Source organism: Harmonia axyridis, chromosome 2 (genome assembly GCF_914767665.1).
Source record: "Harmonia axyridis chromosome 2, icHarAxyr1.1, whole genome shotgun sequence".
In the NCBI taxonomy this organism is placed as follows: Eukaryota; Metazoa; Arthropoda; class Insecta; order Coleoptera; family Coccinellidae; genus Harmonia; species Harmonia axyridis.
The window spans coordinates 34763108-34788968 of NC_059502.1; the positions used below are offsets into that span (position 1 = coordinate 34763108).

A 25861-nucleotide genomic window follows, 5' to 3' on the forward strand; every position below is an offset into this window, starting at 1 on the left:
GGGGTTACTAAGACAAACCCTATACCTAAAATGAGTTATCGAGGAAGAACCTTAAATGAGGAAAAACCGCAATTTATAACTGTGTGGAGTAGTCTGTGACTGTGAAATCACAGAAAGAAACTGAAATTATCAAAATATCGAATTTTTGATTCTTTATGTGTTTTCCGGAAGTCACAGACTACTTCACACAGTTATAAATTGTGGTTTTTCCTCATTTAAGGTCCTTCCTCGATAACTCTTGAAGTATTCATTTTAGGTATAGGGTTTAGGATTTGGTTAAGTAACCCCCACTATTTGTGTACGTAGAATCGACTGAAGTAATAAAAAATATAGGTTCTAATTTGAAAATCTTGAGTTGTCCAAGTTCATGATCTTTTTATGAACACCTGTACATTTTTGGTCCAAACCGCAAAAAGTCTTATAATACTCTACGTATTTGTAGAATCGAAAAGAAAAAAAAATTTCTCAGAGTAACGAACATGTTTATTACTTTATGCTCCAACCTCAAGCAGTAAAAAATCTTTATTTTCCTTAAAACATCATAAGAAATAGATTTCACAGAAATTTAATGAGATATCAAATAATACAAAAATAAATTTGTATGAATGTCAATTTTTTCTCGGTTGAGATCTAAATTATTCAAATTGTCAAATCATTTAATGGATCAGCAAGAAAGATGCAAAAAGTGTAATATCAAATGTGGCCTCATAAAAGTCAGTCCTGATGTGCTACGCTCCCTAGAAGATGGTTTTCAAAAATTATCCGGATCAAATTCGACATCGCTTCTGAAGAAATATTTAACAAAACAAGTGTTCGATGAATTGAAACAGAAGAAAACCTCTTTCGGTTCGACTTTATTAGATTGCATACAGTCAGGTAACATTTATTTTTCTAAATATCAAATGCAGCAAATCGGAGATAGATTGAAATTTTCGGGAGAAGAATAAAATAACTGACTTTTTTCAAGTAATTTAATCAACTGAAACCCCAAACCAGCCAAATATGTAGTCTAATTAAATTCTAATGGAAAAGAACGGATCAAATTGAAATTTTAAATTATTCAATAAAATTTTTGTAGGTAGAGTATAATAATGGGGATTGTAATTCTCAAAAATTAGATATTCAAATAATTTTGCACAGGATACCTCGTTCAATATGAATGCCGGCTTTCATTTACTTTCATACCTACAGTTGAAATCAAATGTTATTGAAGTTAACAGGTTAACGTGAAATCTCAATATCGAATACTATTTATTTTTTTTGCATAAACCAACTATTCATAGAAGAATAAAAAAATTAAAGTGTGTTACCAATGTATCGTGGAGAGAAATAAACTACCGAATGATCTAGAGAATTATAAATGCAGAACCTATTAAATGAGAGAGCAAAATTGAGAAATTAAATAAAAACCCAACTAAAATATGCCTGATCTCAAGAAAAAAATTTAATTATCATTTTAAACATAATTATAAAAATATAGGTGTATATGCACAATTTTTTTTGCATGCACGCAGAAATCATGGTTAATAAATTCAACGAGTTGCGCTAGCCACATAGGGAACGAAGTTGTCTCGCGACTCTCCGTTCCCTAATGGATTAGAGCAACTGGTTGCGCTAGCCCCATAGGATACGGAAAAATGCATCCGGGACGTTAACAGAATGTGGTGAAACCCCATAATTTATTTGAAATAATCAACCAATTGCCACTATTGGCAAGGGCGCCGACTGGTATTTTGCCGGAGCGGCAAAATACCAGCAAAGCGGGCCCTGCAAAATTATACCTACTCATCAGAATAATTAATTATTAACTTTGTCACTTTCAACTCTATGTATGATATTCACGTGTAGAAGGTACCTACTTAACTATTCAAAGAATTCTGTTTCAATTTTACAATTGAAAGAATGTATTTTACGTGGTTGGATTGGAAGATAGAATAAATACAATTTCAACCTACCATACTTCTTTTTTCAGCCCCACATACTTCCCTTTATAATTTTTCTACTTCATAGCGATTCTTACATGAATCGCTACTTTTGTCCCTAACTGCTGGTTGACTGCATTCCGCATCAATAAGGTGCTCCTCAATTTTTTTTATGAAATCGACAAGACGTCCTATGATAAATTGGATAAGGTGGTTTCAAGTTCAAAAAAACGATTTCATATGAAATTGAAAAGATGCCTGAGAGGAATAACAGAGCCTCCTTCAAGGAAATCCAAGAACCTGCAGTTCGAAATTTTGAAAAAAACTGAATACTGTCCGGTATGTGTTCGAATTTGCTGCTTCCATGCAATTCTATCTTGTGCCAGATGTATTGTTTCGTGTATTGAATGCCCGTTCATTTCCTTCAATCTATCCGACCACCTCATTGGAGACGTTCCTCTGGGTCTTTTCCATTTCCCCGTTCTTCTTACTATATGTCCAAAGTAGCTGCGATATGCTTTATTAATTTAACCCAATAGACGATTTTTGATCTGGAATTCTTGTAAAACGGAAGTGTTCGTCCTATGTTCCACCCATGACCATAGTTTCAGAGGAATTCGTGGTAATCGGGAAGATCAATGAATTTGCCAGCATAGCTTTGACCGTTTTGTGATAGTTTGAACTTTCCATATATGTGGCTCAAATATACAGGGTGTTTCCTAATTGAATATATCAATATTTATGAGGGTGATTTTTGGGCCCATTTTAAGAAAAATACTTCATATGAACATATGTCCTAAACATCTTACCTTTTGAGATACAGGGTGGTAAAGTTTTCAAAAATAAAATTCATCACCAATCACAAAGCGCTTCGAAAATGGTACGATTTTGTTGCGATTCATGGAAATTCGGTCCATGAGGTTTTTTTTCGTTACCTCGTGTGGTGCCCATACATCAAGCTTCTTCTTGAGACCATCCTTATGCAAATGGTTCCATCGGATTTTTGTGCGATATTTAGCTCTTGTATAATCGAAACAGTGCCTACATGACGGTCGGACTCGACAAATTTTATCGACATTTTCGACAATTGGCCTTCCAGAGCGTGGTGCATCTTTGACATCGAAATTACCGGATCGGAATCGACGAAACCAAAATTGCGCATGATGCTTTTCGACAAACCTGAGCCTAAAAAAACTGCGTTGAAAAATATAGGGTATCCCAACTTTCTTCGAGTAATCAAGATATCTAAGGCCTGCTTTCTGATATCTAATTATTTCGAAAAAAGTGATCGGGGGTCCTTGAAGATTTTTTTTCTAGTCTTATAGTTCTCGAGATCCTTTCAGTATAATAATGAAATTATTTTGTATTTGATAACTTATTATTCTACCCCAAAGAAGCAGAAAACTTTATTTTTGTTACACAATATTGTTTTTTAGTTATAAGTTTTTGTGCTTGAAAATAAATATTAGAGTTTAAAAGTTTTTTAAATGGTTTTAGTAAGGCTATTGGCCATGACCTCCATAAAAAAGGTCAATCCGTCAAGGAATAATATTTCAGGTATTTCAGATACCAAGGTGGCGTCGAAATTTATTTCTTCTTTGCGTTTGTTTTGAGTTCCACGAGCCGCCACAGAATGCACCCTTTCTTTTCGTTTTATTTTCTGAATCAAGCTTTACAAAGCATAGAGTCATTTATCGACGTAATTATGCATTATTAGAGTATCGAAAACCCACACTGGCTGCGTCTGGTTGAGCATTTTAACGTCTTTGGTTTGTTGATGTGTGGTGCAGGATAATCGGCGGACTTCTTCTGTGATGGTGGTTTAAACGAAGCAATGTACCACACACAAATGCCTCATGAATTGAGTAGTTAAACGGTGTTCAAATTTGTCTTCGAAAAGTCCAAATGCGTATTTGATTTAATAACTTCGAACTGAATATTTTTTCTACGTAAATTTTTATAAATAGCATGCGGAATTGCTTTAATTCCCTTTGCTAGTCCCCTCTATTAGAGATCAGTTTCGAGAAAAGGAAAAAGAACAAGGGAGAAAGTCTGAACAAAAGTTGGTACGGATTAGAGTTAGGTCAGGAAAATTATAGTTTTGGGGTAGAAGGGAAAATTTTGTCCAAGTGAGAGAAACGAGTTGTACTTGTACAGCTATGAGTGAAAAACCATGGGATGAACCTCATATCTTAACCGGGCGAAGAGGATCTAGCTTTGCTAAAAAAACGTAAATAAAATTTTTGGATATGGCTTTATTTCCGAGATATTAGACTTTAAAGTTTCTGCATGTCATAAATTTCAATACAAAAATACCACTATAAGTATCAATACAGGCTTGGTAAGGCAAAATAGGGGAATCGTAAACTAATTGCATGCTTTGCCTATTTGAAATACACCTATTCGAATACATTAATAATTTGTTTCATTATATTGTTCTTGATCATCAATTCCCACTGCGTAAATAGTCTAAGAGCCAGTGGACGGCAGACCACACATATTTTAGGAAAGCCCAAAATTTCCTCAATGAGTCTGTTGTACGTACCGACCATATAATAGGGTTTAGCTAAGCGCGGTTGCGGTGGCCTCAGCTGTAGTGAAGACCGACAGGTGGGAAAATTTCATGAACAAAAAATTTATTTTAGGAAAGCTGCCGATTTAATATATCAAAATACACTCTTGTAGCTGTTCAAAAACGAAACTGAAACTTGAAATTTAGGTATATTATTCTTTGGAGTATCAGAAGCTTGATATATTTCTAAGGGCAGACCGATTCGTCGGTTTCTTCGACCTGGCAGACATTAAAATCTTTCTCCTCCGCGATTATGAAAATTCAGGTTGGTCCAGATTTCAGTTCAATAACTTTGGCGTCGGATAGAACAACTGTTTTCATGAAAAAAAGTTCATATACACATATATCCTAACGAGCTTCGTTTTAGAGATACAGGGTGAACATGTATGAAAGATTTATTCGCTGAGTTACAATTATGTACTTTGTAAAATAAATATTTATTTTCAATAATAATATTCATTTCCTAATTTCCTTCAACATATACAAACATAAGAAAAAACTCTAAATATATGAAGTGATTTTGCATAATAAGCTTATAATTCATAATTATCGTTTTTCCAAAAATTCTCAGATTCGTGCATGATGCTCAAAGATAACCAATGCATGTCACCTATTTTCAAACCAATTATGATTTTTAGGTTCAAAGCTAAATTCGAGCTATAAATTTTCAAGAGAAATTTAATATAATCAAAAAATGCATCAATTATATTATTTGGTGTACTCGGTTTAGTCTCCTCTATAAAAATCTATTTATTCCTTATTGAGAAGCCTCCAATTTTCATTTGTATTGTCCTAATTATAAAACTTATTTGTGTTTAATATAACTTATTGAAATCAAAAATTCCTATCCCACAGAATTTGGCGTACTTTTTTTCTTCATTTTTGTTAATATTATTGTAATCTATGGCCCACAGTTCGCCCCGTTTTCTCCGCCTATCTAGACAGTGTGAAAGGTTGAGCAACGGTGTAACCGGTTAACATTTACCAAACGCAGAACAGTGCAGACTGTGCAAACGGTGTGATTTGCCGAACGCTTATGGGCCTTACTGTTGAAATTGTGCGAATGGTGTGACATATACCAAACGCAGTATTTCAAGATGAGCACATTATGCAGAATACATCCTGATATCAGGGGGAGACAAATTGAATCTAGTCTGACCATTGCCAATAATTTCAATCGACGAAATTGTTCTTTTTCTTTCCACAATTTTTTAATTTTAGGTTTAGTCAATCATGATTCTGGGGTAGGAATATATGCCCCTGATCCTGAAGCTTATGTTGTATTTGCTTCACTCTTCAATTCAATAATACAAGATTATCATGGCGGTTTCGGTCCAGAAGACAAACATCCAAAACTAGATTGGGGAGATATCAGCAATCTAGAAGATTTAGACCCAAATGGTGAACACATTATATCCACTAGAGTGCGGTGTGGTAGATCAATAGAGGGATATCCATTTAATCCATGCTTAACAGAAGATAACTATATGGAAATCGAAGAACAAATGATTAAAATTTTTCGAACTATGGAAGGTGAACTTGAGGGGGAATATAAAGATTTAACAACAATGTCCAAAGAAGAGCAAAATCAATTAATTGATGACCATTTTTTATTTAAGGAAGGAGATAGATTTCTGAAGGCTGCTAATGCTTGCAGGTACTTGTTTGTATGTACTAATATAGGTAGACCATATTTTTCAAATAGTTGAAGATAACACCTGCTTTCTTTTCGTTTTTATATCTCTGGATATGGAATCATTGTTAATAATAGTAATACAAATCTTCTATTCACATTGATCATTACGTAGGTTTTGGCCCAAAGGAAGAGGAATCTACATGAATCACAATAAAACATTTTTAGTTTGGGTAAATGAAGAAGATCATTTGAGAATAATATCAATGCAACCAGGAGGTGATATGGCTAGTGTTTACAAAAGAATGATAGAAGGAGTGTACTATCTTGAGCAAAATATAAAATTTGCTAGAAGCCCAAGGTTTGGATTTTTAACATTTTGTCCTACCAATTTGGGTGAGTTTGACTATGCCCACCTCATTTGATCAAATACCTTCCATAATATATAAGAAATAATTCAATTGATAATCTCAGTGAAATTTTCAAGGTACAACAATTAGAGCATCAGTACACATCAAGATTCCAAAACTTTCATCTGACAATAACAAACTTGATTCTATAGCTCAAAGATATCATCTACAAGTTCGTGGTACTAGAGGAGAACATACCGAATCTGAAGATGGAATTTTTGATATTTCTAACAAAAGAAGACTTGGTTTGACTGAAGCAGATGCAATAAGAGAAATGCAGGATGGCATTCTAGAAATATTGAGGGTAGAACAATCTCTGCCATGATAAAATTTTTACTTACATCTAGATTTCATAATTTTATTTTATAAAAGCTGAATAAAGAAACCATTTAAATCACAGTGTTTTTGAATATTATTATCTCAGTAGCATATTAAGTATTCCTTCTGCCTTTTAGTGCAGTTCTGAAGAGGCCATATATAGTTCTAGCATCAACACCAATATTTAACATTTCAATGATTATCCTGGAATGGTATTATTGTTAAATACTTTTATGAGTTCAAGATAAAAAACATTATCACCTAAAAATTCTTGGATTCATATTGAGTCCAGCCATTTGTGCCAAATGGTGTAATTCATTCTGATGTGGCCTTAAATCTCCAGAAATTTTCAATTCCGTTAAATGCATTGTAACAGGTTTGTAGTGAATCCCCTCAGCTACGGTGTAATGCACACATTTATTTAATCAAAATAATTTCAAATTTTTACTTCTGAATTTAAAGTCGGCTTTTCTTCTTCATTTTCATATGTCAATTATGTCATATCATACGCACAGAGTAGTCTTATTTTCATTGGTAAGTAAAATTCATTAAAATTATGATTAAAATGGAGACTGTGTAATAATTACGAAAATCCACAAATCAATAATAGGCCGCGCCATCTGTAAATAAACAAATAAAATATTTCTGTAAGGTTCGAAAAGGCATCGGAAAGCAGGGTTGTCATGTTGGGATATTGTCCCCTAAATTAGTGGGATTTTTGGACATGGGAAAATTTGGGGGACAGTATTCTATAGGGTATTTTTGAAGGGTTTAAATTTTTTCATGGAGATTTTTGGGGAAAAAAAATAATCAAATTTAATATTATTTATATGTCGGATTGATCGCTTAACTTCATTACTATTCATTAATGGAAATAAACAACTCTTGCATAAAATTATGTAATAACGAATTAGATGTGAACCCGTACGCACATGGGGATTTTCTTGAAAGTGAATGCGAGGCTCTCCATCATATAGATTAAAACAGACTTGAAGAATTTCGAATTGTGGTTTCTTTATATAAAAACGCTCTAAAAAAGCCACGATGGACAAATATCCAATCTTGCTTAAACTCCCATTTCTCAAATGCAACTGTAAAAAAACATTTTTTTCAGTTAACATTATTAGATAAGTTGAGAAATAGATTGGACATTTCAAGCACAGAAGCAATTCTACGAGTTCCATTTTACTTAATGATAATCTGGTGTACCACCTTTAAGCCCACCCAAGCAATGTTAAATAATTTTAATGTGAACATTATATCAAACTAGGTCAGAGAATTGTTCTACCCAAGACATATTTTCAACTATTAAGTATTTGGCATCATCTGGGGTATTTTCAATGAAGCAACATGGCAACCATGTCGGGAAATTGACGCTATCTCTATAGTTTTCTGTGATCGTTTTGCAATGACGCAGTCTCTTTGATAATTCCCCTATGAGAATTGAGAAATCGAAAATCCTCCATTTTGTCAGCATCATTTGAAGCTTGGTAGGAAGAATTCCGGCCCGGCGTCCTATTGAACTTTTTGATTTCTACTGTTGTGAATCGATTATTGTGATTTTTTGTGAAATATTTATTAATATTTGGTGAATAAGTGAGTATTTAGATAATTATAGTAGTAAATACACAAGGACACTTTTCTATTGGCGTTTCGATTTCATTTCTTCCAATCGTAACCATAATAATTTTTTTGATTTCTTCTCGTGTAGTTCACTAGTCATGGCTAACAGAAGACTCATGGGAATGGGCAATAGAAGCGGAAATCGCTCTTTTTCTCAGCAGCCGTTTCAAGGCAACGTTAATCCTTGGCAAGGAAATATGTCCAATGACATTAATCAGGGATTCATGAATCCATTATCAAACCCCCAACAGCTTGCTCTTGCTATTACTAGTCTACTGCAGCCACAGCAGCAACCAATGAATAATCCACCGTCATTACTTTCTTTGAATGCTGCTCCTGCTTATAACCAAGACCGAGATCTTGGTCGATTTGGCAATAGAGGTCGGTCTGATTTTAGACGCCCTGAGCCTTATAACAAGGTATGAATTTTACACTATTCTTCCATTAATTCAAGTTACTTGGATATCATGTCTCTACCAGGTCCGATATTTTCAATTTTATTTTCTTATGTCAGACCGGTCCAATCTCTATGATCTAATTCTTATGTTATGGCCAATTGTATCCATTAGCCATACAATTTAGTTTGTCTATAAAGTGTCCTTTATATTACAACTTCATCCAAGAGTAATTTTTTTTGGATATCTCAAAGCAAGCACTAATGCATATCCCATGAATGATTGTTTTTTCTTCATGTTTATCCAATGTAATGAAAGCTATGTGATTGGAAGCAGATCATTACTCGTAATAATTTATATATACATTAATTTTTGTAATGAGATAGATATAAGGTGAAATTGATATAGGTACTGCTTATTATTTAAATTGTTATAATAATATCAACATCCTGAGGTTTCTAAAACATGATAGTTCTTAAATTTAAATTTATTTTTCTTATTGTAAATCATGATAATCTCGTTATTAAATGAACTTTGTATTTTGAAATTCCTGTGGCAATTTTTCTTGTCTTGGATATTTTAGCTCTAATTCAATTCTGGTGAATTTCTTATACAATTTTTTTTCCTGGAAATTCCTTTGTTTGATGCAAAAGTTTTCTATTTTCACCCCTTTCTTATGTACTATACAGTCCAACTAGAAATGGTACAATAACCATTTTGAAATATTAATGAATCCTTAAGTGCATAATTGAATAACCTTGCTATTTTCTAGAAAATTATATCCTATCATAATCTTTGAACAATTACTATTCTAATCTTCAAATTTCTTCATATTAAGATACAAGATATTTTCTGTTAATGGATTGTAAAAATTAGTAGCAATTAAAATCAAGTTAATTTTTCAGCACTTTTGCATCAAATGAATATCTACCTTTGGTGGAATTTAATGTATCTGTTACTAGTTTGTCATTGGTATACTTTTCTTCTTATTTTAACTTTCTTGTCTTGATATTCTCTTGCTTTATTTTTTGGAACATCAAAATTAGCATAAGCTCATATTTCCAATTAAATGTTTAAAAATGCCACTTCAATTCATGCTTGTGTTGAAAGCTGAATTTATATTTTTTATGCTATCAATTGTTTTCAACACATTTTTTCTCTTCATTTTATATGTCACCAAGTTTTTTCAGAGGTTCTGAACATTTCTGTATAGATTAAGACTGCTTTATTGAAAGTATTTTGTTTAGCCATTATTTCAGTGTATATGTCTAGTTTTACAAATCACTGGTAAGTTCTGATTCTCTATGGTGATTTATCACCCATACATATATTTTCTTGAAGAGAATAATCTCATGAAGCAAGATGTAGGTTTGTTGAATGAGATTGGTTTTAAATCTCCTGCTGTGCCAAAGTAGCAAGGAAGCTAATACTTTAAGTTCAAACAAACTGGATCCAAATTTTTGTGGTGTTCTATTCTCAATACAATTCATTTGTCGGTATTTATTGCGACAAAGGATTCTTTACAATCAATTTTTTAAACAACTATAATTATGAGATGGCATCATCTGACTAATTGATATTTTTGATCATTTTAGTTCAGGAATTTTTAATATAAAAGCCTTTTAATGGCTAATCAACCGTTCTGATATATTCTCAATATTTGAATTCATTGAAAAATATTATTGTCTTTTACAGTTTTAGTTATTCTAGTTCATGACTTGAATGGAATATACAAAAATCATTTAATTATGTAGAATGGACAATTTCCTATGATTAATTTAGAACATTGTTCACTTAAATTGGGAGAAATTCTGACTTTAATTTAATTTATTTGAGTTGATATTGAAGATGGCTTTTTCATGAGTAGCTGGATCCATTATTCATTCAATTTACTTGATATGTAGGTAATTGAAATATGCATGTTGCTGTATAGGCGATCCAAAAAAAATATTTATAAAAAGAAATAGGGAGAAATCCAGTTTAGAGGTCCCAGTTGAGAAAAGTACTTTTTTCTTAATAACTTAAAGACATTGCTTAACAACAAAAATGGGTGTGGCACTATGCTTCTTTTCCTTTAGTCCCTAAAAAGTTGGCTGTCTAAAATAAGATGTGTTTGGCTCTTGTAACACATCTACCGAAAAATTTTAATTTATGTATACGTAACGCACCGTATATTGAAAATAAAATCTAGAATTCCTATGAAATATTCACCGTTTCAACCTGAACATCCATATCCTCCAAATTTCATCAAAATCGGACAATTAGAAGGCGAGAAAAAAAAATACCTGGAATTTCACGTTCGCCCCTGCTGAACACACTCCCCTTACTGGTATGGCTGAGGTTCCACTATCTTCAGTGGACTCGGAAGCAAAAAACTCAATTAAAAGATTCTTACTTTATTTGAAGTCTTTTTTTCGGCTATTTGGATGAAATTTTTTCCATGAATCGGTTTGCTGACATATCGATCCTCATAGTTTGAGAGCATAGATCATTTTTCAAAGGATCTTGAAATTTTGGGGTTTTGATCCGAATTTCGTGGGTTCGAATCCCGCAGATAGGTATTGATAAAAAAAAATTTAATTGATATTTCTCATGTTCTCTTTTCTAAACTTTTACTATGAGTTTTTCTTTCTTGAGGAAAAATATGTAGATTATACAAAACAATAAAATGTTATTTATTGGGAAAATCAAAGAGATAAATACGATTTCCATTACTACTTTTCATTCTTGAAGAAGACTTTGAATTTTGGTCATTTTGGATATTATATGTATAACCAAAATTTGGTAATAAGCTTACAAATATTTCAAATTAAATCATAGTGTTTATGGATGTTTACATTTATCAATGAGAGAATTTTTTTGTATTTGAATTTTTCTCAATGAAATGGTGAAACTAATTACAATTTGATTATACAGAATAGTCGTGGTGGATGGCGCGATTATCAGCAAGGTCGTAATCGTAATAGAAACCAGATCAAGAACAAAAACGTCACACCTAAGAAAGTAGAGGAGAAAAAGAAGGAAGAGAAGAAGGCAAATGATTCTGTTGACTTATCCACTGATGAAGGAGAAGATGAGAAGAAAAGAGACTGGAAGGAAGAGAAGAATACACTTGATGAAAATCAGGATCAAGAAATGAAAGACGAAAATGACGAGTCTAAAAAAAAGGACAAGGAAGGAAAATTCACTGGTATTCCACAGCATCTTTTACATTGCTTCGTTTGCAGTAAAGATATGTGGGATGGGGAAAGTTTTGAGAAACATGTTAAGGGTGAGTTCATAATAATATATTTATTATTTCTTGCTAATTCGACTAAGAATTTTAGCACTGACGCCAAATTTCATAAAATCATTGCTAATTAACTTCAACATTTTATTATTAAAAATTCAAGAAAAGTATTGACCGAGTGTCTACAGTTTTTGAGTATTCCTTCCTTTATGCATCTAATGTGCAAACCACAGAACTGTGTGTGTGTATATATAGATATATACAGGATGTTCCGTAAAGATCACGTCAAATTTAAGGGGGGGTCATTGTTTTCACTTCTACATTAAAACAATCTCCGATCATTGAGAAGTTAGCTGTGAGGAATATTTGTTTCATTAAAGGTTTTGGAAAAGAAATTTTTTGAGCAATCGGTTCTCAGAACAGATATCTCAAATACATGTAAATGAACTAGACCGTTCATAGTGAAGCATCGAGCCTCGCTGTTCCTGAGGAATCGATATGATTTTCAGAACTCTCTGTAGGCATACAGCCCGAAACTCTAAATATGCTCTCAAGGTCATGTTAACGATTTTGTGGTTAATCAGTGTCGTAGTAAAAAATAGTAAAGTTAAAAATGAGAAGAGGTGAATTAAAATTATATTTTGGTATTGAAATGTAAAAAAGAAAATTTTATAACTGAAATATTCATTCGACCTGCAATATGGAATAAAAGAGATAGGAGACATCACAACAGATATGTAATCACAAGTCTTTCCTCTATATCGATGGGTTGTTGGTGTAAATTGCAGCATGTCTTCAAACGGCGTTCTTGAATTCTGAAATATATGTGAATGTTTGTAAAGACATTCTCACGTATTCTCGAAATTTGTCAGGAAATTGTTTCAGTTCAGTAAAAAGTCGATGATATTCGCCAAACTGCCTCCGTAATCGGTTCACCGGGTGAACACATTTTACTGCTGTACTTGTGTCTACGTCGCATTCACTATTAGAAAACATTTTAAATAATTCATTACTTCCTATTTCCAACACCTTCTTATGACTATAGATACTCAAATCTTACAACTACTTTCATATAATCCTCACTATGTGGTGTCCCTGATGCCTGCTTGATGCGATGCGTCACTATATTTTCACCCTAAGTCACGATGTCTGTAATTTTCGAATTTTGAATCGAGAATGATCTCAAAAATAAGGCTTGATTCACTGATCTGTCAATTCTGTTTGTTCTTCCGTAAACATGATGATCTTCGAACATCAAACTCTCATGTTTATCATATTTCTGAATAATTGTGAAAGGCATCTGTGCTACTATCAAATTATGCTTATACTGAATTTCCATTTTGTGCTAGAATTTTTTAGGGATGTAACGGATGTGTGTAATCGAAGTTTCCACTCATGATTTATTGTAATCGGAACCGAAATCTGAGGCAAATGGGGGATGCCTTTCAAGTTTAAAAATAATATGAACCAAAACATTATTTTGTCTCTTTAATTCCCCTAAAAAAATAATTCAAATTGATTATTCCAAATCATTGAAATTAAAAAAATAAAAGAAATTTTATTCAATTTTAAACATTATTCATACCAAGGGAATTCAAAAAAAAGCAAATTATACAATTATATTTTTTCAAGACCGGACAATATATGAAAAGAGCCCCGCCCCCTACCAATATATGCACCCTTGTTGTCATTATCTTATCATTCCAGTATTTCCAGCCAAAGACGCCCATAAACCCTTCCAAAAAACGATAAAACAGGTTTCCAATAAACGATGAAGATTTACAAATACAACTTTCATACGTCCTGTCATAAAAGTGATCAAAAACAGCTGTAGTTTGAAATTCCAAGAATTGGGTTAATTCGAAATGTTGTAGTGCAGATTGGTGAATCGTCAGTGTTGCTTCCAATTTTAAATTCAGCCTCACTAAACTGATGCTTGTATAACTCAACGGTCATAAACGAATGCATTTAACCCCAATTTGTTGAAGTTTAGAAATTCTTGGAATTCCGAACTGGGGTTATTGCAGGTCACTTTTATGATAGGCGATTTACTGCTTCATATGTATTTAAATTCAAAGTGCTTGGTGTTAGTTTTTAATCATAGTTATCTACGATTAACCTCTGCTTTCCTTCTTTGCCTCGGATTCAAAAGTATCGGAATCCAAGCTCCGCAACATCCCTAGAATTTTTTCAGAACTACATTATGTCCGAAAATTGATAATGTTGCCATATTGACTATTGAGTTATGTTAGATTTAATTATTTTGTAGGAAGAGCTCATAAGCAGATGTTGGAGAGTTTGGAAGAAAGTATGAGTATTACTGTTAGCATATTGCGTGAGAATATGCGTTTGGCAGAGGAAAAGAAGTTGATCGAATTGAATAGAATGCAACGTCTGAATAAGAAACCCATTCGTAACAAATTTGCTGATGTGGAAAGTCATTGCAATATGTGCGACTTCAAATTTCTTGGAAAGATTATTTCGCACAGGAAGTGAGTTCTTCAAATTGATTTTTTTTTTATTTGTTAATCAAGTAACGAATATGAGAAACATGAGGACTTGGTATAGTTCATCCAAAGTCACTTGAACTAGTCCATAAAAATGCTTGGCCAGATGTCCCTTCGAAGTGGATACCCCGATCCGCTAAATAACGGGATTTATTTGAAAGTATTTTTAGGCAATAAATTCGCTGGCTCCAAAAGAATTTCTGGAAACTTGGACAACTGAAATATTCAGTCTTCATCCAAGTGACTTTGGATATACTATAGCAATTTTTTTTTTCCATCGATAACTGGAATCAGAGCCGATGAAATGATTCAAATTCAATTTGTTAACCTAAATACAAATCTTGCATATATACAGGGTGTTCCAAATTAAGTCGGCACCATTGCCAACTCCGTTATTATTGATGCTACGATTTCGGATAAATGGGCAAACTGGTAGCCTTTTTAGAGGCCTTCTCGATGCCGAAAACAAAACAAAAATTGACAGTCGTGTTGTCATAATATTTCATAACATTATATTTTTCTCAATGGAACACCCTATATTTTTCCATGCATTTCGATTCTTTATAACATTCTCAACAACAAAGCTCATTTGAATTTTTTTCGTGAAGGTGAAAATTAAAGAGATGTAGTAATAGGAAACATTCATAACGGATTTGATAAAGCGCTATAAAATATCGAGTAAATGCTCAAAATCACCGCCTTCTTGTTGAATATTTGGGCCCTTCTATTGACTCTATTAATTCATAAAAGGAATGCGGCTAGCGGAATGGCTTTAGGAAGGAAATTATCGTATTAATACCAAATAGCTCAGTGGTGTCATTGAGTGGTGAGACATGATGTTCGCGGGTTTCACGAGTTCACATCCCAGCGCCATTTTTTCTTTTTACTGCCTTATTTTGCTATTAATAACAAAATATTGTCATTCGTATAAGTACAAAAAATTGGTGTTTGACAATCATGAGGTTTGTTTGCCATAACAAAGAAATTTTTTGTACTAGTGAAAGAAATAAATATTTCCAAATAAGTCGCTTATTTTCCACTTTAGGAAGAAAGGTGATATGAGCTTTGTTATTGAGAATGTTATAACAAATCGAAATGCATGAAAAAATATAGGGTGTTTCATTGAAAAAAATATCATTTTATGAAATATTATGACAACGCGACTCAATTTTTTTTTTTTTTCGGCATCGAGAAGGCCACTAAAAATGCTACCAGTTTGCCCATTTAACCGAAATCGTAGCATCAATAATAACAGAGTTGGTGCCGACTTAATTTGGAACACCCTGTATTTAAGATTAAGAAACTTCAGAAATTGTCTGGTTTTTTTTATTGCTAAATTAAATATTCTATATCATGAAATATTTTGCCTTTATTATTAATTAAACTTTTAGGAGTGAAGGACATCAAAGACTTAAGCGATTCTTGCATCCTAATTGCAATATGTGTGTCAAAGAATTTCCATCTCGTATGGAATGGGTTGATCATCGCTTGAGTCCCGAGCATTTACGAGAACTTGCTAAGTTCATGGAAGAGAACAGCAAAAGTGATGGCGCCCAAGTTGTTGTCAAAGATGAAGATAACAGTGAATTTGATTTGGAGCCATTAATGGATGAAGTAACTGAGCAAGAAGATGATTTCCCAATTCTTGAATTGGACGATGATCTCCATGATTTGCAGAATAGAATCCCAGCTTTTCGTAAAACAAGACTTCTAGGGTCAAAATCTCTAGTGCCCTTCAGTGGATTTATGTGTGAGATTTGTAACACTAGTTTTCCATCTGAAGAACTCGCTCAGGTATTTATCAAAAATTATAATGTATATGTATACATTTTTTTATCTATTCCTTATTCTAGAATCACTTGAAATTGAGGAAGCATTATCTCAAGTTTGTTGAGGCTGCCAAGAATAAATATCAGAAGCAATTGCAAGAAGAGAAAGAAAAAGCTGAGAAAACTGAGCAAGAAGAGCAAGTGACAGTTGTAAAGGAAGAAGATGGTGAGGATGCCAATGAAGAAAATGCTGATAATTCACAAGATGTAAATGATTGTGAGTAAATTCTAAGTAATTGTAAAAGCTATTATCTATCGACATCCAACACTCACTACTTATGTATTAACTGAAGTTAGTTTTGTTCCTACAGTAGAGTATCGATTTATCTGAACTAATTAGGGGGCCTAGGCGTTCGGACAAATGATTTGAAAACTTTTATTCAAACATACGTTTTAAATGATAACATATTTATTAACAATATAAATCTTTTTTACCTTGGCAAGAAGAAACCAATGTTAGAAACATAAGTAGTTTCAATAGGTTTTAAAGTACCTATGCTGCAGTAAGTTTTAAAAACTTTTTTATTTAGGTCTGCTGAAGTTACCTTCTAATAATTTAATTAATTTATCATTGATGGAAAGACCAACACGTTTATATTCATACATTTTCAGTAGATGTTGCATTATGCAGCAAGAAAAGACGAACAGAGTACTGCCGATAAACTTTGAGCTGTGAGGTCTAGCTTATGTCCATGCACTACTACTTACTAGAATTTGGCTAAGCTGTCTTTCGGTTGACCGACGTTCGGATAATCGAAGCTCTACTGTTCTTAATTTTATTCCCAACATACTGGGCTTTCTTTTTTACCTTTGTCATTTCAATTTAAATATGTTTAACCAGGCATCGTTTCTTAATACGACACACCTAGTGGAAATTGTTTTTTAATGGGTTTGATAATGAATAAAAAGTAATTTAACTAATATGTATTTTTAATTAATTTTTGTTTGTAATTTTATGTTGTCCTGGTTGGAGCCGCTAAATTACTAAAAAAAATATCATTTCAAATCAAAGGATCTGCTATATATATCAAAGCAGAGTTATTTGCTTCAATAGTATAGAGATATGTGTTTATTCTTGATCCCTATCAATAGGAACTGATTTTTCTTAATTTGTGAATACAAACTCAAACAAAAACATACCTAATTATCATCAATGTATTGTAGGTTCAAATAAACTAATTTCTTGAGGACTACACAACATGAAATTAAAAACACAAGTACAAAATTTTCTACCGCAATTCTATGAATAATTTCAGAGTTCAAATTAATTAATTTCTTGGTTTGGAATTTTAAGCAGTATGCCATTTTATAAAATCACACATGTTATTTTTAATGAAAGGCAACCATTGTGTACAAGTTGACTCATTTTTGGTTAGATCAGCTATGAGATTAAAATATATAATACAGTGGACTTTCGTTAACTCGAAACATCACGGGACCAAGATTTTTTGTCGAGTTACATATAGTTCGACATAGGCGTACAGACTTACAGAGGTAATGAAATATAGAGAAAATACGAAATATTTTATGTGCACAGTGGACATTTCTATTACAATATTGTAATTTAAACTAAAGGTCCTAGTACCTTTAGTTTCAAATGTTTCAACAATGATGTTGCCACCTAAAGAAACTTAAAATTGCTGCAACCTTTAGTTTGTGGATATAATAATGATATAATTGGCAAAACAAAGGTAAATATTTCTTGGACAATGTTTGTTCAAGCTAAAGTACTGATTTACGATTTGAACTGAGTATATGGCGAACCGTAATTTAAAATATTCATACCACTGGTCTCTAATTAAGAAAATGCATTCTATAATTGATTTTAGAAAAAACTAATTCATTAATCTTTTGGAATTTATAAATGTTCTGATTTTTTCTTTAGTAAAAATGTTGTCTGTATTTTGAAAAATCATTCTTTACCTGCAAAGAATAGTAAATAATGTGGACAAATCCATACTTACAAGAGAATTGAAATAGCACTCAGTATCAGATTTTTGTGAAAGTATATTAGTATTTTGATAAGCTAATACTCATAATTTCACAAGAAATGTCAAATATACAATAAGATAATAATAAATGGAAAAATAAACAAACTGAACATAATCAACTTGATAAGAACAATTGGAATTTAAAAAAGATTTATTTAATAGTAACCGCATTATTTACAAGATATAGGTGAATACCCAAAATTAATCCTCAGAAATCGCGTTTTTGTTTTTGTAGTTTGGGGTCAGCAACAGGTCTTATAATTTGGAAAAAATAATTTTTTTCGGCAACCGTCCGAGAAGTGCTCACTTTCTCGCTTACGCTCGTCCTGGAATTTTGTCTATTCGTCCAAAAAAAACCCTATTTTCCGGACTTGTTACGTAAATTACTATTACCTGATGAATTCGTAACACTACCACTGTAGTCAATTAATTGAAAGCAGGAAATTTATGGATTTAAATGTTCTAAACAAGGTGAATATATGCTTAGCTGAAACTATTTCAATTAATTCTCCGCCCCATACAGGTAGCCCACATAAAACATTCAATCTGATTTTTTGCAATTATATATGTAATTCCGGAAAACACCAAAATAGGTAAATTCATTTGGAGGGGGCATCTTGTGATTGCAAATTGGTGAAAGTATATACCATTATCCCCTTGAGCGTGATGGCAAACCCCTCATTAATCTTAAATGGCAACAGAAGTCATATGACACAAAATTTTGAAAGTTTTGCAATTCATTATGAATATGCTGAAAATTTCTGTTTTGGTGTAAAAAAAAATCGGTGATGGGTGAAATGTTGAAATTGTCCATCATTTGCTTTTAGGCACTAATCAAATAGGCATTTGACATTTTTATAAACGTTTTGTAGCACACAGGTGTGATCAAAGTATGTACCGGGTTTTTCACCATAATTTGACCCCCCTTTTAACTTTGTTACTAAAAGAGGTACAAACAAATGTTTTCTACAAAAGTTTCACGAAAAGGCATTTTGAGTTTTCGCAGCCTACCACTTGAAAACTGATTACTGAGCATGTCAGGTGGTTCTTAAAATTTGAAACTCTGTGGTACTCAGAATAAGAGAGATAGACCAAACATATGTTATATATTCGAAATCAGGGGAAAAAGAGCTAGTCAAATATAGAAAAATATACAGGGTGTTCCATTTGAAAAATTGAAGTTGCAATCAATATGTGGCCCACTCTGTATATATTTCGTTTTGTGAAATCATTTTAAAAAACACTAGTTGATTTCGTGAAACTTTTGTAGAAAAAATTTGTTTGTACCTCTCCTAGTAACAAAGTTAAAGGGGGGGTCAAATTATGGTGAAAAACCCGGTACAATAACAATAAATTTATCAACTGCAAGAAGTTAACAATGTAAAAAATTGTTATTCATTGCTGTTGGATGGTAATATGAAATTATAAAAAAAATAACTTTAAATTAATGTAGAAAAATAAAACTGGGAACGGTATCAATAATTTTTTTTACTGTTATTATTTTTACTGCAAAAAGTTCTGAGTTAGTTTATTAGAAAAAAATAGATATTCATTCATTAAACAATTATTTAATTCTTTTTTTTTTACTCTTATTTAGTTAGGGTGTCCACAAATTATATTCAACTTGAAAGCAATTGTATCATAATCAACATGTCCTCTTTCAGCTGATATGTATGATCCAGAAGAGGCATGCACTGAAGAAATAGAGAAGGAGAAGGTTGATGAACTTAAACCAAATGGTGATGACAAACCTGCTACTGAAGTAAAAGTTGAAGTTGATAAAGCAGTTGAAGTAAAAGAGCAAAATACTTCACTTACTGAGGGAGAAGCCAAGCCTGCTGGACAAAGTACTCCTGCTAGGCCCAAGAGACAAGCTACCACTAATGTGAAAAATGGAGCTGGTCCAAAGAGCAAAAAAACCAAAAAATAAATGGAATACTTCACCTATAGATAATATGACTTGATTCTTCATTTTTTTAGAATAGTTTCTAGTTAACCTCATGAACTTTCTTAGGTTTTGATTTATAGGTGTGTCCTTACCAAATTTTTCAGATATTATTTTAATTAAGTATATTCTTTTGAAGGAATAGAATATTATGGGAATTGCAATCCTTTTTTGTATTGAGCTTTTAACAGATCTGAGAGAAGTAAAATTGTCAAAACTTGTAAACATGAGCTTACATATTTTGACAATCTATAAAGACAGGAATTTTGTTATTGGATTAAATCAATCCATTTTTTGTGACATATTTATGGAATGAGTATTCGTAATTTTGCTTTTTTGATCAATTCTTTACACAAATATAACTGAAATGTGCTTCTGACTTATTATTTCTTTTGTTGTTAATTCCTCATAAATCAGAATGAAAAAAGTCATTCACTGTGATTGTGTATTCTCTGATCAGTTAAAATATTTTATTACAATCAACATCTGCTCTGATAATAATAGATAATGACCAAAAGTAATAGACGACCAATTCACAACAAGCCGATACCACTACAAGAAAAAATAAACAAAAATTATTCTGTTTAAGTGAACAACATATAAATGTGGAATATCCTTTCAGTCATTCTTTTGTTTTTCATTCAAAAATTTCGTTATTTTGGTACTATTGATTATCAAACTATTAATCAATAATAAATTAGTAGGATCTAGAATCATATACTGTGCGAATATTTGCATCTGCCATGTTAGTTTGTGGAACCCTTCATACATTTGGGTCCCTTTAGTGATACAAGAAGTATTCTACAAAAGTAACTTGAACTGATTTGTAAGAGATGGAAATAGGTTTCTTTATTCTTTCAGCATTTTTTGTGTACGAGTTTGTTTAACCTCAGTGAATGCTATATCGGGTTTAAATTATTTATATTTGAAGGAAGGGTTTAATGACGAACCCATAATTTTAATTGAATTGATTTTTAAATTCATAGAAGGCGATAGCTTTGCAAATTGCAATAGAATTTTAGTCAATCATATGTAAAGGAATGAAAACTACAATACTCTTAATCCATTGAAAATATAAAAAGGGATGAATTATATGGCTCATGATATAAAATAATTATTATTTAATTAACCAATATGCTTCTAATTAACAGATGTCTCAAAATTGTTCACTACATTACCAAAGTAATTCAGATTTAAAAAATTTTATTGAAAAATTAATTAGTTTAACGTTAGGAGATGTTCAACTTGAATCAATTGTTTGCAGAATTCTATGACAAGTGTTTTATTTTTTCAATTTCATTGTTCTTTTATGCTACATATATAAAAAATTTTTGTATAAATTCGATAATTAAATAATATGGTTTATTTAACTATGGCCACCTAGCAATGTAATTTCTATCAACCTAGATTATGATTAATTGGAAAAAACAAGCGCCATCTATTCCAGATTAACAGAACTACAGTGACAACTCCGGCCATCCGCCATTAAATGTCGAAAGAAAACAATGATTCAAACGTTAACCGGTGTTTCAAGATTAAGATTATCAACTGTGCATACGCGAATTGAACTTTGCACCCTCTAAACCAGTCACAATCACTAATAAGTTAAACAAGAATGCTTCAAAGCATGTGAAACAGCCCGGTACTCGAATGTAAATAGTAAAAATCAGAGATCTCTGGTGAAAGTTCGACCATTAATGGCGGACAGGGCTCCAATCAAAACGCTGACGGGCCGTGTCGTCACTGTAGTATATACAGTCACTCTATCGAGAACCAAATTTTTCTATTCGGTCTTAGAACGGCATCATTTTTGAAAAATTTCAAATTCAACATCCATTTTGGTTTTTTTACCTCCATATTGGAACATGCCATCTGTTGCGCATAAGTAGAAGCTCTAACTACTACATCAGCGCCCATTGTACATGTTGTATTTTTTCTGATAGATCGCGCTAGTTGCCACACAATACCATCTACTTTTATACCATTCTAGGTCTGTAGGCACAATTTTTCTAATTTTAAAATAAGATCATACTTCACAGGATCATTTCTGTAGTATATCTTCACACATTCTCAACTCAAATTGAGAGTGGTTGCAACCTCGACGATGAGTCGAAGTATCGCTTCCTGAGCGTGAGACAGGTTCTTGGAATTCCGCATGGAAATCCTCGTGGCCCACGATGATCGTTCACCTGGACTTGTCCAGTCTACGGATGCGATACAATCTGAGAGGTTGCTCTTTTGGTCAAGATAATATCAATTTGCAACCATTAGGCGCAGATCCATCCAAAACGTTAGACATCTTCTGGGGATTTTCATTTCTTTACTTAAACAAGTAAAGAAATGAAAATCCACAAAAGATGTCTAACGTTTTGGATAGATCCATCCTTAAATTAGTAGGTGCTTTCCAGCCACCTAAGTGTGTGCGCACTCGTCAATTTTTGAATGCAATGACATTCGACCAAATTGGGAATATTTGTTTCATTTCGTGGCGGCGCCGCAATGTCATACACTTAGAATATAGATAGATTATTAATGTTCTAAGGTCATACATTAATTAAAACCCGATCCTGGCCAATCAAAAGTGAGGTGTAATCGAGTATGATCGTGCAAAGTCGTGAAACAAAACGTTTACTAGAATGAATTCAAAATATTTGAAATATAGAGAGAGTTTATTGGTGTTCTTACAATTTCAAGAATTGCTTACACAGGTCTCTACTATAATGAAAGATACATAGGTACAAATTGTCACAAAACTCATAAAGAATAAATAAAAAGAATCTATCATCAATTGTTAATAGCGCTACCTACAGTTGACATAATTTTATAATTTTTTTTGTTTGTTACAATGATAACCAAATTATATTACAATCTGTAAATCAAAGAACTTTTTTCCAAATAATGGAGATAACGAAATTTAACTTATAAATTCTCAAAATTGGCAAAACAAAATCTAATCAGTCCATTCACCAGGTTTTAGACATCTTAATCGAAATGTAGTCAAGGCATTTGACAGGGTAAAATGGAATAAACTCTGGACCATCCTACTAGAAATGGGCACTCCACCTCACCTTGTATATTTGATAAAGCGACTCTATGAGAACAAAAACGCTAAAATCAGAGCTAATAACATGCTATCGAGTAGTTTCAAAGCCAACGCAGGAGTGAGACAGGGATGCATACTCTCGCCAATCCTATTTAATATCTACACAGAATATATTATGCGTAGAGTAATGGAAGAATGGAACGGTGAAATATCAGTGGAGGGCAGGAGGATTAATAACCTGAGATACGCGGATGATACCGTGATCATTGCTCCCAGCAAGGAGGAACTGAATGAGATAATGGCTAGATTGTGCTCTATCAGCGAAGAATATGGCTTAGAATTGAACAAACAGAAAACCAAGACGATGATTGTAGACTGCCTTCATAACAATCAACCTGATGTTCAACTGTGGCTGGATTTGAGGTTGTAGACCGGTTCAATTACTAAGGATCCATGACAACAAACTCTGGAGGATGCGAGGCTGAAATTAGACGCAGGATGGCGATGGCAAGGACCGCAACAACAAAATTAATCAAGATATGAAGGTTCACAGCGATCACCCGAAACATTACACTACGCATTGCAAATTCCCTTATCATCCCTATTGCCATATGTATGGCTCCGAAACCTGGACCCTGAAGGAGGGTGATAAGCGGAGAGTGAGCGCCTTGGAAATGTGGGTATACAGACGGATGTTGCGAATACCTTGGACGGCCCACCGAATGAACATCTCCATTATCCAAGAACTAAAAATTGGGACACGCCTAGTCACAAAAATCAACCAATCGATCCTAAGGTCTTTTGGACATATTGCTAGTAGCGACACTTCAATGGAGAGACTCATGATAGAAGGGAAAGTAGAAGGAAGACGAACACGTGGAAGATCACCTAAGAGATGGATAGACCAGGTTAAAACCTTGGGCCACAACCTACCGGAGGTATCACATATGGCCCAGAACCGAGTAACTTGGGCCGAAGAAGTCAGGAGAGTTAATTCATTATGTCACCATACCCTCACGTAGGGTGAGGGACTGAAGAGAGAGACTCATTGCAAGGGCTCGAAGCTCTAGTGCGCCGAGCCAATACATCCTAGAAAAACCTTGTCTAGGAGGTATTGGCCGAGCCCAGGGGTGACACGCACCTGACTGGAAAGCAGCTATGGTATCTTAATTCCTTTCTTCCTTTCTTTGTCCATGGAGAACCTGTCAACCCTCAGAGTGGAGGTTCGTCAGATCTTCATCAGGGCCAAAAGAGGCGGTAATTGGCAGGGGTACACTGAAAAGCTCAGTACAATAAGGAGATCAGGGCCGGAGTGAGTAATTTTGGCGCCTGAAACAATGAAAAGAATTTTTCGGCGTCCTTTTCGAAAAAGCATTAATAACAACATTACCTCCATCATAACCACAACCCCCCCCCAAAAAAAAGCACCTGCTCCGATAATAATACAGATTCCAGAATTTTCTTCTCGATGAAAAATCTTGCAATCGTACGTAAAAAAAAAATAAATTCTAGTGAAACATGTGTTCCGCTGAAAACATTTGGCATTCAACAATAACTAGTTTCGAATGCAAATTTTCCATAATATGTTAAATGTGTAAACATCGGCTTACACATTATTCGAAAGCAAAGATTGTTTTTCGTCTTTGTGAAATACATAATGATTTTATCCCTCTTTCAATGAGGGTAATAGGGAATTCTGTTTGTATTTGGACTGCCATGTGTTATTTATTATACAAGCTGCTCAGTAAAGGCGACTTGGGGATTTTTATTTCAGAGAATGTTGACAAACGCAACGAAGCGGAATAATTTTGTGTTGTTTTTAATAATCAAGAATGAAATATGAAAAGGCGGCCAGCAAACTGGGCCGAATTGCCGCCCCTCAAATAGAGGCGCCTGAAAATGTTTCACCCCTAACGCCGGCACTGAGGAGATCAGGAAGGCCAGAAGATTTAATTTCGAGTCTTTTGTGAAAAGATCACTTCTACTCCAAGGTCATAACAAGGGGGGAATCAACATCATAATGTCGCTCAGAAAGCCAGACGCGGAGGAAGAAGAGGAACGATCGATTCTTCTTATCAAAACACACTTCCCTGGTAGTGAACCCATAATGAACGTTGCAACTCAAACCAAAAATCCCTGCTAGGAGAATTGGGATATTGCTAAGAAAATATTATTACCAAAGACAACGTCTGGAATGGATAATTTACACTTTTCAACCATATCACCAGGAGTAGGTGAGATATTTCCAGTATTATTTATAGTATTTATATATATTTATTTCTTGGAGTTTCCACCAATGGAAATTCAAACATAAATCCTCTTATTCAAGGTCACGTGACTGGAGCTCTGCATCATCGCCCAAGGGCGCATCTATGTATTATTAAATCATTGATGTGAACTCGAACTGTTTCTGTGTACTAGAATTCGCAGAAACTTATATAGAT

The 25861-nt window shown here is 33.3% G+C and overlaps 2 protein-coding genes and 1 non-coding gene across 4 annotated transcripts; all 3 read left to right on the forward strand.

Moving 5' to 3' along the window:
• Nucleotides 1-584: 584 nt before the first annotated feature.
• On the forward strand, nt 585-7061 carry LOC123673022 (arginine kinase-like). 2 transcript variants are annotated; one of them, XM_045607417.1, is made up of 4 exons: nt 585-876; nt 5716-6151; nt 6303-6523; nt 6602-6800. In XM_045607417.1, exons 1-4 carry the CDS (start codon nt 606-608, stop codon nt 6625-6627), a joined length of 954 nt encoding a protein of 317 aa, XP_045463373.1. In that variant the 5' UTR covers nt 585-605; the 3' UTR covers nt 6628-6800. The 2 variants fall into 2 exon arrangements, with proteins under 2 accessions (XP_045463373.1, XP_045463372.1); XM_045607416.1 differs by having other exon boundaries at nt 587-876; nt 6615-7061.
• Nucleotides 7062-8273: 1212 nt separating this feature from the next.
• On the forward strand, nt 8274-20746 carry LOC123672037 (zinc finger protein on ecdysone puffs). The gene is made up of 7 exons (XM_045605990.1): nt 8274-8451; nt 8567-8897; nt 11790-12144; nt 14372-14594; nt 16001-16403; nt 16463-16655; nt 20094-20746. The coding sequence occupies exons 2-7, from the start codon at nt 8577-8579 to the stop codon at nt 20357-20359; spliced, it is 1761 nt and encodes a 586-aa protein (XP_045461946.1). The 5' UTR covers nt 8274-8451; nt 8567-8576; the 3' UTR covers nt 20360-20746.
• A 1650-nt stretch (nt 20747-22396) lies between these two features.
• LOC123674299 lies at nt 22397-22605 on the forward strand. The gene has a single exon (XR_006746644.1). It is a non-coding gene; the product is annotated as a small nucleolar RNA U3 (small nucleolar RNA).
• Nucleotides 22606-25861: the final 3256 nt, after the last annotated feature.